The following is a 12,613-nucleotide window of genomic DNA, read 5'->3' on the forward strand; positions in this document are numbered from 1 at the left end:
AAAGTGGACATTAACGTAGAGGAGTTAGAATAACTAATAAAATCAAGTATGACAAACACGGGCGAGAGTGAAATAAACTGTGAAATTCTTTTCTGACTCAAAAAAACCACAAATCCCTTTTTTTTCTCCTGTGTTTGGCATCAGGTTCTTACAAGGAAGACCCACTTAAGTCATTGTTCCCAAAAAGAGAAGAACAAAGTGAAAGGCTCCAACATAAGTCTCTCTGCACCACTCGCAGGGTCGAAGGACCATCAAGCAAACAACCTCAATTGATACAAATTGATTTTTCTTACAATAAAGATCCAATTAAACCTGCTCCCTGCAAAGGATAAAAAAGGGGCCAGAGGCTTTGATTTGGATGCCGGAGACAGTGAGGGAGGTGAGGTTCTGGAGGATAAATTCCTTGGTTCGATTAGGAATAAATTTTGCCACGACAAAAACTCTTAATTTTAAAAAATTCACATAATAAAATATTTTTATATAGCGTGCACCAGTGAAAACTTAACGGACATGGCTTAATTGACTCAATTTTACAAGTTTATGGACCCAATTGAGACCGAAAAAAAACGATGAGGACCAAATGAGAGTTTAAACCTAACATAATTTGTCTACATGCATTTACAATAAGAACACATTTTATAAATAAGAACACATAAAGAACATGCATATGGCTCAAGCTCAATCCTACCACTCAACCGCATCAGTCACAATTTGTCATTTGCGTGATTCTAATCCAATTTCTCTATTTTTTCACTTTAACTCTCTTATGAGGCTTAAAGATGCAAAATAAGATAAATAGGAGTGAACTAAGCAAAATCTAAACAAAATAAAAAATAAGATAAGTATTACAATTATTTTTAAATTGATTTAATTTGGACATTTATCACCGTACAATGACATTTTCAACTTACAAACTAAATTTAGGTCAGAGTGTTGAAAAACTAGAGGAACTTTCATGTAAACCTCTTCAATCAAATCACCATGAAGAAACCCATTATGAACATAACCATTGCCAAAAAGATATGTACGTTCACCATTTTTGTCATTGGGGCAAATATTTCATCATAGTTTATGCCTTTTCTCTAATGATGTCCAAATATGACGAGTCTCACTTCTAAACTTCTATGCTTTCGTATGAGTGATGTTTTATTTTGTATACTCATTTACTTTCGAGAAATTTCTTTCCAAACGGGAGTTTTTGCAGAACCCATGTCTCGTCCTCTTCCAAGACTCTTATCTTGTCAACCATTATGGTACATCTACCAGAATCCTTTATGTCGTTCTTAAATTTTGTAGGTTATTTTCCCGTTGTCAATAATTCACTATTTACAAAGTGAATAATAGGATAAAGAGTACCTAAGAATTGTTGTTGAACTGATAAAAATTTTTAGGACTTTACTTTTCTTATAACATGAGTGGCAAAATCCTTATATTTTTTCAATGGAATTTTGATTCTTATCCCCTTTCCCATCTTTGTCTCTTGTTTTGTTTTTGCACTACCATAAAATCATCCCCATCAACTTCATGTGGAAACACTACCTCATCATCCACACCACTTATACTTTGTCTCTCATTTTCATTACAGTCTCCATATAATCCCCCTTGAAGTTGTGTTGTTCTTCTTCTTGTAAGGCCACAATGCACCCCATAAAAGGGTGATTCATCACGAGTCTCTCATCTAACATAATTATCATCAATACTCAATAATAGAATTAATGTAAGGAGTATAAAGAACATTGGCTCGTGAATTATTAGCAAAAGAAAATCCATGTTTGTAAAATTTCACATTGTGGGAGACAAAGTATTCATCGGATTCCAAATCATACAATTTTCATCCCTTTTTCCCATACGGGTACCTACAAATATATATTTCCAATTTCTACTACCAAATTTATCTCCATCACGATGTTGATGATGCACATAACATAAACAACCCAAAACTTTCATGTTAGTGAACCAAATAATTTTTCATAAAGTGTGAAATAATTAAACACTTTTAAGGATGTGCTATTAATTAAATGACATGTTGCTAACACACATTCACCCTAAAACTACATTGATAAATTATCTATAAATTTGAGTGTTCGTGCCACATTTATGATATGTTAATGTTTTCTTTCCATTCTCTCATTTTGGTGTGGAGTATCCACACAAGATGTCTCAAACACAATTATACTCTTTAGAAAGATCATGCAAAAAGTTAAATTAAATATCGTTGTCACTTTGTATTTTCTTTATTTTTATATCAAATTATCTATTAATAAGGACAACAAAGTTCGTAAACATAAACATAATTTCAGTTTTGTTGTGGAGTATCCACACAAGACGTCTCAAACACAATTTTACTCTTTAAAGAAAGATCATGCAAATAGTTAAATTAAATGTCGTTGTCACTTTGTATTTTCTTTATTTTTATATCAAATTATCTATTAATAAGGGCAATAAAGTTCGTAAACATAAACATAATTTCAGTTTTGTTGCATAACAAATAAACTCAAACTGTACGGAAATAATCATCAACAATTGTTAAATAAAAATATGCCATAAAAGATGAAGGAGTGCGAAAGCTCCTATAAATCACAATGAACTAAGTTAGAAACTACTTGTAGTATGTTCACTTAATGAAAAAGTATTCCTATGTTGTTTAACAAGGGGGCATATATATCACAAATTTTTGTATTATTGCTTTTACTGAATTGACTCACATGAGGGGATGAACCTTAACACTTTTTTGACAAGTTTCACATATCAATTGATGAATCTTGTCAATTGTTAATGAGAGTATACTTGGAATACCCAAAAAAATAAAGTACATTGATTCTTTCGCTTGCTCTAATCAACATCCTCATCTTTCAGTTTTGTATTACACATAATGCATTTGTAAATTGAACGATACAATTTGAGGCATCAATTAAAGAAGATAAAAAAGTTAAGTTGCAAGCCTATGACACAAAAAGAACATTATCAAACTGCAAATCACCTCCAAAATCATATTGCTTTACTTTGCAGCGGTGACATCTTTCCTATTCAACAATGTCCCAATATAGTTGAAATATTTTTCACATTTATCAAACAAATATTTTTTTTTTGTCACATGGTGCTGTGAGACTCCCATGTCAATAATCCAAAAAATGTGATTCGTAAAGATGATCCTTCATTTTGAAGACATTCAAAAATGTCAAAAAGTTATTGTCATTATTGTCATTATTGTCATTGTACTAAAGTGATGCTAAATATTTCTAGGTTTAATGTCTCAATAGGTCCCTATTTTTGTTCAGAATTTGAAATAGGTCCCTTTATTTTTTGGCGTCTCAATTAGGTCCTTATTTTTGTTAATTTGATGCAAATAAATCCTTTCCGTCAATTTCATCAAACGGCGTTAATGAATGTGTGACGTGGCCTGAGGACAGTATTGACACGTGTAAGGCCACGTCACACATTCATTAACGCCGTTTGATGAAATTGACGGAAATGATTTATTTGCATCAAATTAACAAAAATAAGGACCCAATTGAGACGCCAAAAAATAAAGGGACTTATTTCAAATTCTGAACAAAAATAGGAACCTATTGAGACATTAAACCATATTTCTATTAGCTCACCATGAGACTGTTCACCATGTTTCCTACCATAATCTCTTATGGTTTTGAAAAAAAAAAGTTTTCCCTAAAATTTTTCAGAGCTCTTAATACCATGTTAAGATTTAGAACAATAAAATTCATTTTTTTATTCATATGTCACTTAACTTAATTAAATATGATTTATAATTATGTCCATAAAATAATATTCATAATTATGTTCACAATTAGTAGACTAAGAATGCCTTTAGGAAACGGAATCCAGAGCAAGAATCATACTTGACCTTTGATGTCTAGTTGCTCTCCTTTCGCAGATCCCACCTTTTTACCATCTGCACCCATTTCTAGATCATTTCCTTTGCTTCCTACATTGTTAGCCTCTAGCTCGTTAAGCTGAGTTTGGATTCAGAACACCCTGCATATACCTGATCAAGTAATTTCGTAATCATTGATTCCAATGTTGATCAAGTAAACAGCTTTCGCAAGCAGAGCTGTGGTTTCTGCATTTCCAAGTTGCTGCCTCAATTCCTTGCTGACTTTCCTGAAATAACTGAGCTGAGTTTTTAGATCTATCACCTGCAAATTGAACAGTCAGATAAAAATAGATGGCATGGACCAAAGTTAATTAAAGACCTAATCAAAAGAATAAAAGATATCATTCAATCTCATCCACAAGTAATAAATAGTTAACAATAAAACATAACAGACCAGTCCTTGATGGGTTTGAACCAAAGCCCTAGCTCCAGCTGAGGCAAAATTGACTCCATCAACGTATCGATGATTACCAGGGAATAGATAGGGTGGGATTAGAGGCAAGTTAGCATACTCAGCTGCAATAATATTGTATATATAGGCTGTAAGAAGTGAGATATTGGTTGGTCTTAATTAAACACATAAAAGCAAAGTTGTTGTATACCTATGAAATCTGGAAGAACACGACCATCAGAAAATCTGCCTGTTGGATACTTGAAGAAGGTTTCCCCATATCGAGAGTAATTAGCCTGATAATTAGAAGTAGTATTTATGTAATTGTTGTTTCCAACGTCAAATAATGAATCTCCAAATACAAATAATGCTGCGTGTTCTTTTGGCTGGCAAACATCACTCAGGCTTAGGCAGCAACTTATGCCATAGGTTGCTAAAGAAACTATAAAACAGAAACTGAATTTTCGTAAATATCTCTCTATCACTCAAATATCAATTTCTTACTAAATTTGTAGGATGACAACTAACTATTTCTATCGTCATAATAAATTAACTAGTGATATAATTATAAATAATACCTTAATAAAAATTATTTATTATGTCAATTTAAATAATAGCTAATATAAAAAAAATGAGTTATTACGTGAGATGAAATTGAAAATGATACTGTAAGTCTTTTTATTCTAACATTGTTTCCAACTTATCTAACTTTTCGTGTGAGTTTTAATAACATCAATTTAGCCTTTTTATTGCTTTTAACACCTTTTATTTATTATGTTTTTCTTTTATCTAGTGTTTTGTTTTTCTTTGTTCTGTGTTTTCTTTTTAGATGACATTCATTTTTGTTTAATACTTTTAATTAATGGACTACGTATTAATATTTGATTTTTGGTAATAACAATGAAATCAAGATTTTCATTACTGCATGCTATTTACTTTTAATCATAATATATTAAGTGTTTTTTTTGAGATGATAAATTTGAAGAAAGATAAATAGATAAATTTGAATGAATTTGAAGATAACATTTTTGTTGTTTCTTTTTAAATAATTTGAATATATATATATATATATATATATATATATATATATTATGACTAGTAATTTAATTAAAATAATTTAACAACACAACTTCTAAGCAATTCAGAATAATTCTAGCTATATGCAAAAAATCATGTTCATTTTTAAAATTCCTTTAGAAACATTTAACCACACAATATAAATCACAATTCAAACGTTCCAAAACAAAAACAAGTGTATAGACGTTTTCACTATCGAATCCGTTATTATATATGTTTGTTCTCATTTTTGTTGTTTTTGATGTTGAAACGGTTTTTCTTTATCCATGGACAATGAGTTTCGATGTATTAGGGGTATCTGTATTTTTAGAAACTTTCTTATTCGTGTTTATCCTAATTGTTGGTTCAGTTTATGCATGGCGAAAGGGACATTAGAATGGTCTTAATTCTTGACTATTTAGACAATTAGAAAAAAACTATTGAGACAATTATGAATTTCATTGAGTTTTCCTTATTTGATCAAACATCCAAAAATTTAGTTATTTCAACTACATTAAATGATTTTTCAAATTGGTCAGAAGCTTCTCTTTCTTCTTTTCTCTCTCTGGACTTTCTTTTCTCTTGGAGCTTTTCTTTCTTCTTCTCTCGATTTTCTTTTCTTTTCTTTGTAACCGTATACAAACGTTAAATAGAAGGAAATAAAGTGGGCAAGGAGGAAATTATGTTTAGGTTTTGTATAGTAAATGTTAATACCCAAAATACAAGTGTTCTTATTGAATTAAATATAGTTTGGTTTAAGTTCATCACATGTTTCAATGCACGTTTAAAATGCTAATCTTGTTCAGTAGGATTATTGTGTTTGGCAAAAGTGCGCACACTAAAATCTATTATTCAATAATTTTCAACAACAATGCAAAAATATCATATGATTAAATTTGTTATCATATGATTACTAGTTAATGAGTGCAAAATTTTTTCAGATTGACATAATAATTTCTTTAAGTAGATAACAAAAATCTTAAAATGAAATGTGTCAATTCATTCTAACCAGTGCAAGTTTCTTATAGGCTTTTTTGAGCTCAGATAGGCTACACTCCTTCTCTATGTCTCTCCTCCCTTGGTCGTTTCAAAATAATATCCATAATAGTAATATGTAAATAGGTTATACGATTAACAAATATTTCAAAATTAATAAGAGTGTAAGTATGTTTAAAATAAGTCATAGTGACTCATCTTACATTGAACTAAAAAATAGTCAACTCAACTCACTTCACTCTTTGGTTAATAAAGAAATTCGTAATCTAACTTGATTTGATCCACCACAGTTTAATAGACTAATGGATTGAATTATTTACAAATATTTTTTTATAATTCTTTTTATATATTTATTACACTACATTGAAAGTTGATTAACTCAATTATTTTTTTATAATAGTAAAATCAAAATGTTTACCCAATTATCTAAATATCATTGTAAAAAAAGTGGTTGAAAATGAAAATATCAATCTATATAAAACAAACAATTAAATTAAACATTCAAATATTATTCAACAATACTATACTATTAAAAAAGATCAAATTGTGTATGTATGTAATTATGAGTAATAAATAATTATAACAAAAAAGCTTATAAAAAATAATAAAAAATTTAATAAAATGTTGTATTGATGGATTACAGACCCTAAATTTTCTTAACTTAACTCTCAAACATGATTAATTGGGTTGACTCATGAATTAAAACTTAATTTAACACGTCTAATTATAAATCATAGATAGTATTTATTGAAATTTCACCAATAATTTGAGTTCTTTATAAATCTAATCGAAAGTAATTTTCAACTTCATATATACCTATTCTAAAGTTTGGATTTATTGTAAATTATATTTGTATTTTTTATAAAAAAAATATACGTACATAAAACATTTTATGTAAAAGGATAATACGTACATGTAAAAGAAAAATATTTTGAATATTTTCGACTAAGTAAAATATGTAACTTTGGATAATGTACTTGTACTTATGTTTTGTAATGTGCAAAGAGTTGAAATATAATTTGTACTTATACTTAACAAAAATATATGTACAAAAGAAAATTATATTTGTACACAACATTTATGCATAATGAGAAAATCCATCAATAATAAATTCAGTTCATCTTATATTATGCATGAAATGATGTAAAAAAGAATATCCAGTTCATCTTATATTATGTAGGAAAAAGAAGTAAACAATAGTTCCTATACAACATTCCATAAATAAATTTATTCCATAAATTTATTCTAATTTACCCAAATATACACAAAGTTACACAAATATACATATAAATATTGACAATAAATATAAAGTTACATAAATATAATTTTATGAATGTCACACTTATCTTATTCATATAGCTTCGGACACATAATATGTATAACGATGTGTAACATCCTAAAAATATAGTAATAAACCATGTAATCGAATAATTACATTTAATAATATTTCAGTTCAATCTTACGCTAAGAAAATGTACGCGCATGGCGGAACGACCTTACAGAGAGTTACAATATATATATATATATATATATATATATATATATATATATATATATATATATTCAAAACATGTACAAGTTTGACCGAACGGTTTACAAAAGTCCACTACCGAACGGTCACACATACGAAGGTGAGAAAGAGACGAACGACCACCTCACTACAAAACTACTCTACTGACCGAACGTGCTACTGTTCAGTCTTAACTTCGACTTCTACCAAGTTTTCCCCTTCCAGCGCTTCTTCAAGTAGCTCGTCTCCTCCAGCTCACATCCACACGGATGATCATTGCAACGACAAGGACGGACATACAAAACAGACACGACAGGAAAAGCAGGGTAAGCTTATGTAATTTAATTCAAGTACAAACATACATTTCTAATATTCAACACATCAATTACATTTCTACGTACGTTCCATTCAAGGCCTACTACTAGACTGACTGTCCGGACTGTATGAAATTTGTGTAGCTACGACGTTCGTGCACCCGAGTGATGTAGTAACTGGAATACTCTCATCAGCTGCCACCCAAGGTTAGTCCTATCTGTCCAAAGTACCCTTAAGGACTAGGACCTCCTGTCGTTCCCACACATGACCTACCATCCTCTATGTGAGGACGAGTATTCACGGAACATCAGGATGAATCGACAGCTTAGCATTACCACAGTCATACTTTACCACTTCCAATATTCACTCATGAGTCGTTCCTCCCCGGAACGCTCGTTCGAAATTCACAACATATCATCCATCTCATATACTCTTCATCTTTTATTATCCATCCTTTAAATTTCATCTTTATCACCAATTCTAATAACATCAAATATCGATCGTTCAATCCTCACTCAGAACGAGAATGAATACTAGGAACGAGACCGAGAAGTCTCTCATTCTAGAATAGAATAAGACCGAGAGGTTTACTGTTAGAATTAGGAATAAAACGAGTACAATTTTTTTTTAATATAGGACGAACGTTACTTACAACATGAATCAGTTAAATGAACTGACTCTCGAGATCTCAAACCAACACTCAAAGAATATCAAGTACGGAGGTTTTAGGCCAGAGAAAATGAATGTAGACAAGTCAAGACGTCCAGGAACCATACTTAGAATAATTCATGTACATAAACCCAATGCCAGTCAATGACCGAACACGGTGAAAGGGAATTCTACAGAAGTTGGACGGAACGTTATTTCATCATGATTGATTAATTATAAAAGAGTAAAAGCGCTTGGTATAAGACTGAGCACCACTCATTTCGAGCGCTTGGTGTGAGACCGAGCGCTACTAAAATTTATAATAGAAAGATTTATAATTGAGATATTGTCGGAATTGTGCTTGGCCGAACGCTCAAGCACAGTACTATCATACGAAGACGTTCGTCCTCAACTAGAATTCTTTCCAAATGAAAGAATTCAATTTCAAACAGATTTAATAGAAACACCGAACGGTCAAGGACCGTTCAATGACGAACGTACACTATCATAGGGAAATTCATATTCAGATCTCATTTATATTCAACTCGTTTCTCAATACATAATTTCATAACTTTATAAAATTCATATCATACTAAGAAATCATATTTCACATCAACAACTATATCAGTATTCATACTTTATACATACATTCAACCACTCAGCAACATACATTCATTATCAACGAACGTGCAAACAACATACAATTAAGTTAGATAAGCTTCCCTTACCTCTAGTGTGAACGATCGTCCTAGGGCAGAAGCATAGTTCACCATTACCGGTTCTTCTACTCTCAAGGTTCGACAATTTTCAACTAACCCAAGAAAATTAAAACATTCTCAGAACTACTCATTTGAATAATGGCGATCATCACATAAGAACAGAAACGAATTTGCATGCCTAGGAAAATGAACGGTTGAGTGAAGAGAAAGGCTTACCAGCTCCACTTCTCAAACCGAACGCTTTAACTGGAAGCTCTTGACGCCGGAAGCACTTCTACGGTGTCTGAATGATGATCGAAAAAGAGAAAGGTTGAGTTTTCTTAGAGAGAAGATAGAGTTTCTAGTGAGAAGGAGGAGAAAATGAAAAGTTCAGAGTTTGGGAAGAAGGGTGCATGCAGAAGAGAGTGGGACGAAAGTTTCGGAAAACAATCATTTTCTTCCCACGTCCAAACGAGCGTCCGCTCTTCTGCCGACACCTGCCTTCCACTATCTGATTTCAGAATCCTAGTTACTTGACACCTGGCGCCCGTTCAGAGGGATTTTAAGTACGTTTTTAATGATTCTGACAATAGGGGTTTGAGTGCGTTTTTCCGAGGTCTGACACGATGTATGTAGGAAGTAAAAAAAAACAACGTATTATTATATAATTGAATATAAACTTTTAAAGATAAATAGTAAAAATTAATTCAAAACTTTTAAATATCCATACTTAAATTCAAAACAACAAATTGAAAGATTAACTGGTTAAACACTCATAAAAAAATATGTCAAGGAAATAAAATTCCCTATAAGAAAGTAAACTATTGTCAATCGAATATAAGCTTGATTCCCTCCACCCATTATTCATCACTCAATAATATAAATACACGCATATTACAAAAACTAGTACTTTTCTAATATAATCACGTTACGACATCTTCAACCTTCGATCCTCCTAAACATATAACACTTATAAAACATACCCCACAATAATATAACATTATAGTCAAAAAGGAGATGAACAAAACCCTATCACCTAATAAACACACAACCGTAGTTCCCCTCTCCTTCCTTCCACACGTCTCTTGTTCCGTGGTTCGTTTTTCCAGTTCGTCCCTGCCTTTTCTTTTTCAAATTTCTCTATTTCTTTTTCGATTTAACCTAATCTTTCTCCCCCTATAAATCCTCTATCTTATTAACTATCTCACCCCTCCCCTTTGCCATGTCTTTTCTCTTTCTTTCCCACTAATAAGATAAATAAATAAATAAACAAACATGACAAGGGCCGGATTCAAACCTAGATCCCCTAGAAAGCACATCCATACTAAACCCTTCACCTCTAAGCCAACCAGAAATCGTTCATATATAACTACCATAACTAATATTTAATGTCCACATATAACTGAACAACTATTATTTTTTATGCACAACAATAACACACTAAAATCATACAACAAACCATTAATATTTATTATAATGAAAATAAATATTTGAATTTATTTTACTTTCTTTGGATCTTAAAGCATATTGTATTATTATGAAAAGAGTAAAAACATTCATCACTCCTTGCACAGAAAAATTAGAATTCACTCAGCTGAAAAGTATTTTATAAATTAAGGGTAAAAAAATGGATACAGTCTTATTTTGTCCACCACCTCTCTTTTTAATTATGGTAATAATTTATAATATAGATGTCTCTGGTTAATTAATATAAATTATTTTATTATTTTATTTTTTTAATTTTTTTAATTTATCCTTAAATTTAATTAAATGATTTTTATAAAATAGCTATCTAAAATAAAAATATAATTTTAAACGTAGTTTCTCATCATTCTAATAATAATCTTTTATTTTAATAATAAGAAAAATAATTATTATTTTTTTTAGAAGACGTGAACATAGGTATAAAAAGAAAATTTCTACATGCTCATATTATTTATGAGACCGAAATATATTTACCCATTTAAAATTTTATTCTTAATTATGCAATCAAAATTTTGAAAATATATTTAAAATTACAAAATGAAAAACTTATTATTCTTAAAATTTAGAATATATTTTTAGGGGTGGAAATATATTTTATATTATACCATCCAAATACATATTTGTAACAAAATATATACCACAAATATTCTACGGATTAATTGACTCAAAATTCTTAAATTACTATGTTTCCTATGATAAATCATACAAATTGAGTTTAGTCAATATCTTATCAAAATAAAATTTAGTTCTAATATTAGTTGTAAGTTGACAAATGTTGAGAATTAATATTAGTTGGAATTAATTTGACAAATGCCTTGATGAGTTATTTACAAATCTTCAACTCCATGGGATCCTACTACTTTTGTTCTGCTTATAAGATTTCAGAAGAACGCAAGATGCCTTCAATCACATGACATGTGTCAGAAGCCATATGAAAAAGATAACAAGTATATAAATGGATTTTAAACAAGGATTTCTATGGTTTTAGAAGTGAAAGTATAACAATTTGAGTGGTATCAGTTCACACTTTACGCATGTATTAATATATTACACAAGTCCAATAGTAAAAGGTTTAATATCATAGTATTTTCTTATTAGCCACCCTAAAGTTAGCAGTAAAAAAATAAAAAAAATGAAGAAAACAAAGGAATGTGTATCTCTGACATAAGTATCACATTCACATGCAGCATGTGCTTCTTCCAGTACATAATATTAAATTTGTAAATAATTATGATTTATTTATAACGTAATCTTTTATATGATTTATTAATGAATCCATTAAAACTTGAGTGTCAAGAAGAAACATCAATGATAAGGTACAACATCATTTTCTAACTATTATACTCCAACAAGCAAGTTCAGCATATGTTCGATTACCTCATTTCTCAAGATTGAGTTATATAATGATATTTTTACCAACATCATTGATATGATAATTTCTTTTCATGGAAAAGGTTGTCTCCATTAATATATGTAAATTCAAATAAATGCCATATAAGTAGAGTTCCTCCCTCTATGTATATATGTCTTACATATGAATAGTTCATGATAAGATATGTGTGGTTGTTGCAGACTTGCATCACTCACTTCAATGTGATAATTGTAGCAGATAAGCGTAAATT

At 30.3% G+C, this 12,613-nt stretch overlaps 1 protein-coding gene across 1 annotated transcript; it reads right to left on the reverse strand.

Annotated features, from left to right (window-relative positions):
- Positions 1-3,473: 3,473 nt before the first annotated feature.
- Positions 3,474-10,730, reverse strand: LOC124838194 (GDSL esterase/lipase 1-like). The gene is made up of 4 exons (XM_088115892.1): positions 10,715-10,730; positions 4,495-4,761; positions 4,287-4,408; positions 3,474-4,154 (listed from the first exon to the last, which is right to left on the reverse strand). The coding sequence occupies exons 1-4, from the start codon at positions 10,728-10,730 to the stop codon at positions 4,008-4,010; spliced, it is 552 nt and encodes a 183-aa protein (XP_087972018.1). The 3' UTR covers positions 3,474-4,007.
- Positions 10,731-12,613: the final 1,883 nt, after the last annotated feature.

The sequence above is a fragment of the Vigna umbellata genome, chromosome 5, assembly GCF_029865625.1.
Source record: "Vigna umbellata cultivar VRB3 chromosome 5, Vumbellata_1.0, whole genome shotgun sequence".
In the NCBI taxonomy this organism is placed as follows: domain Eukaryota; kingdom Viridiplantae; phylum Streptophyta; class Magnoliopsida; order Fabales; family Fabaceae; genus Vigna; species Vigna umbellata.

Excerpts from the sequence above, each read along its gene's own strand:
- LOC124838194 (XM_088115892.1), bottom strand. Across the intron at positions 4,409-4,494 it reads TGTTCTTCCAGATTTCATAG|CTGAGTATGCTAACTTGCCT; the intron begins GTATACAACAAC and ends ATATTATTGCAG. Across the intron at positions 4,155-4,286 it reads TTCAAACCCATCAAGGACTG|GTGATAGATCTAAAAACTCA; the intron begins GTCTGTTATGTT and ends TTCAATTTGCAG.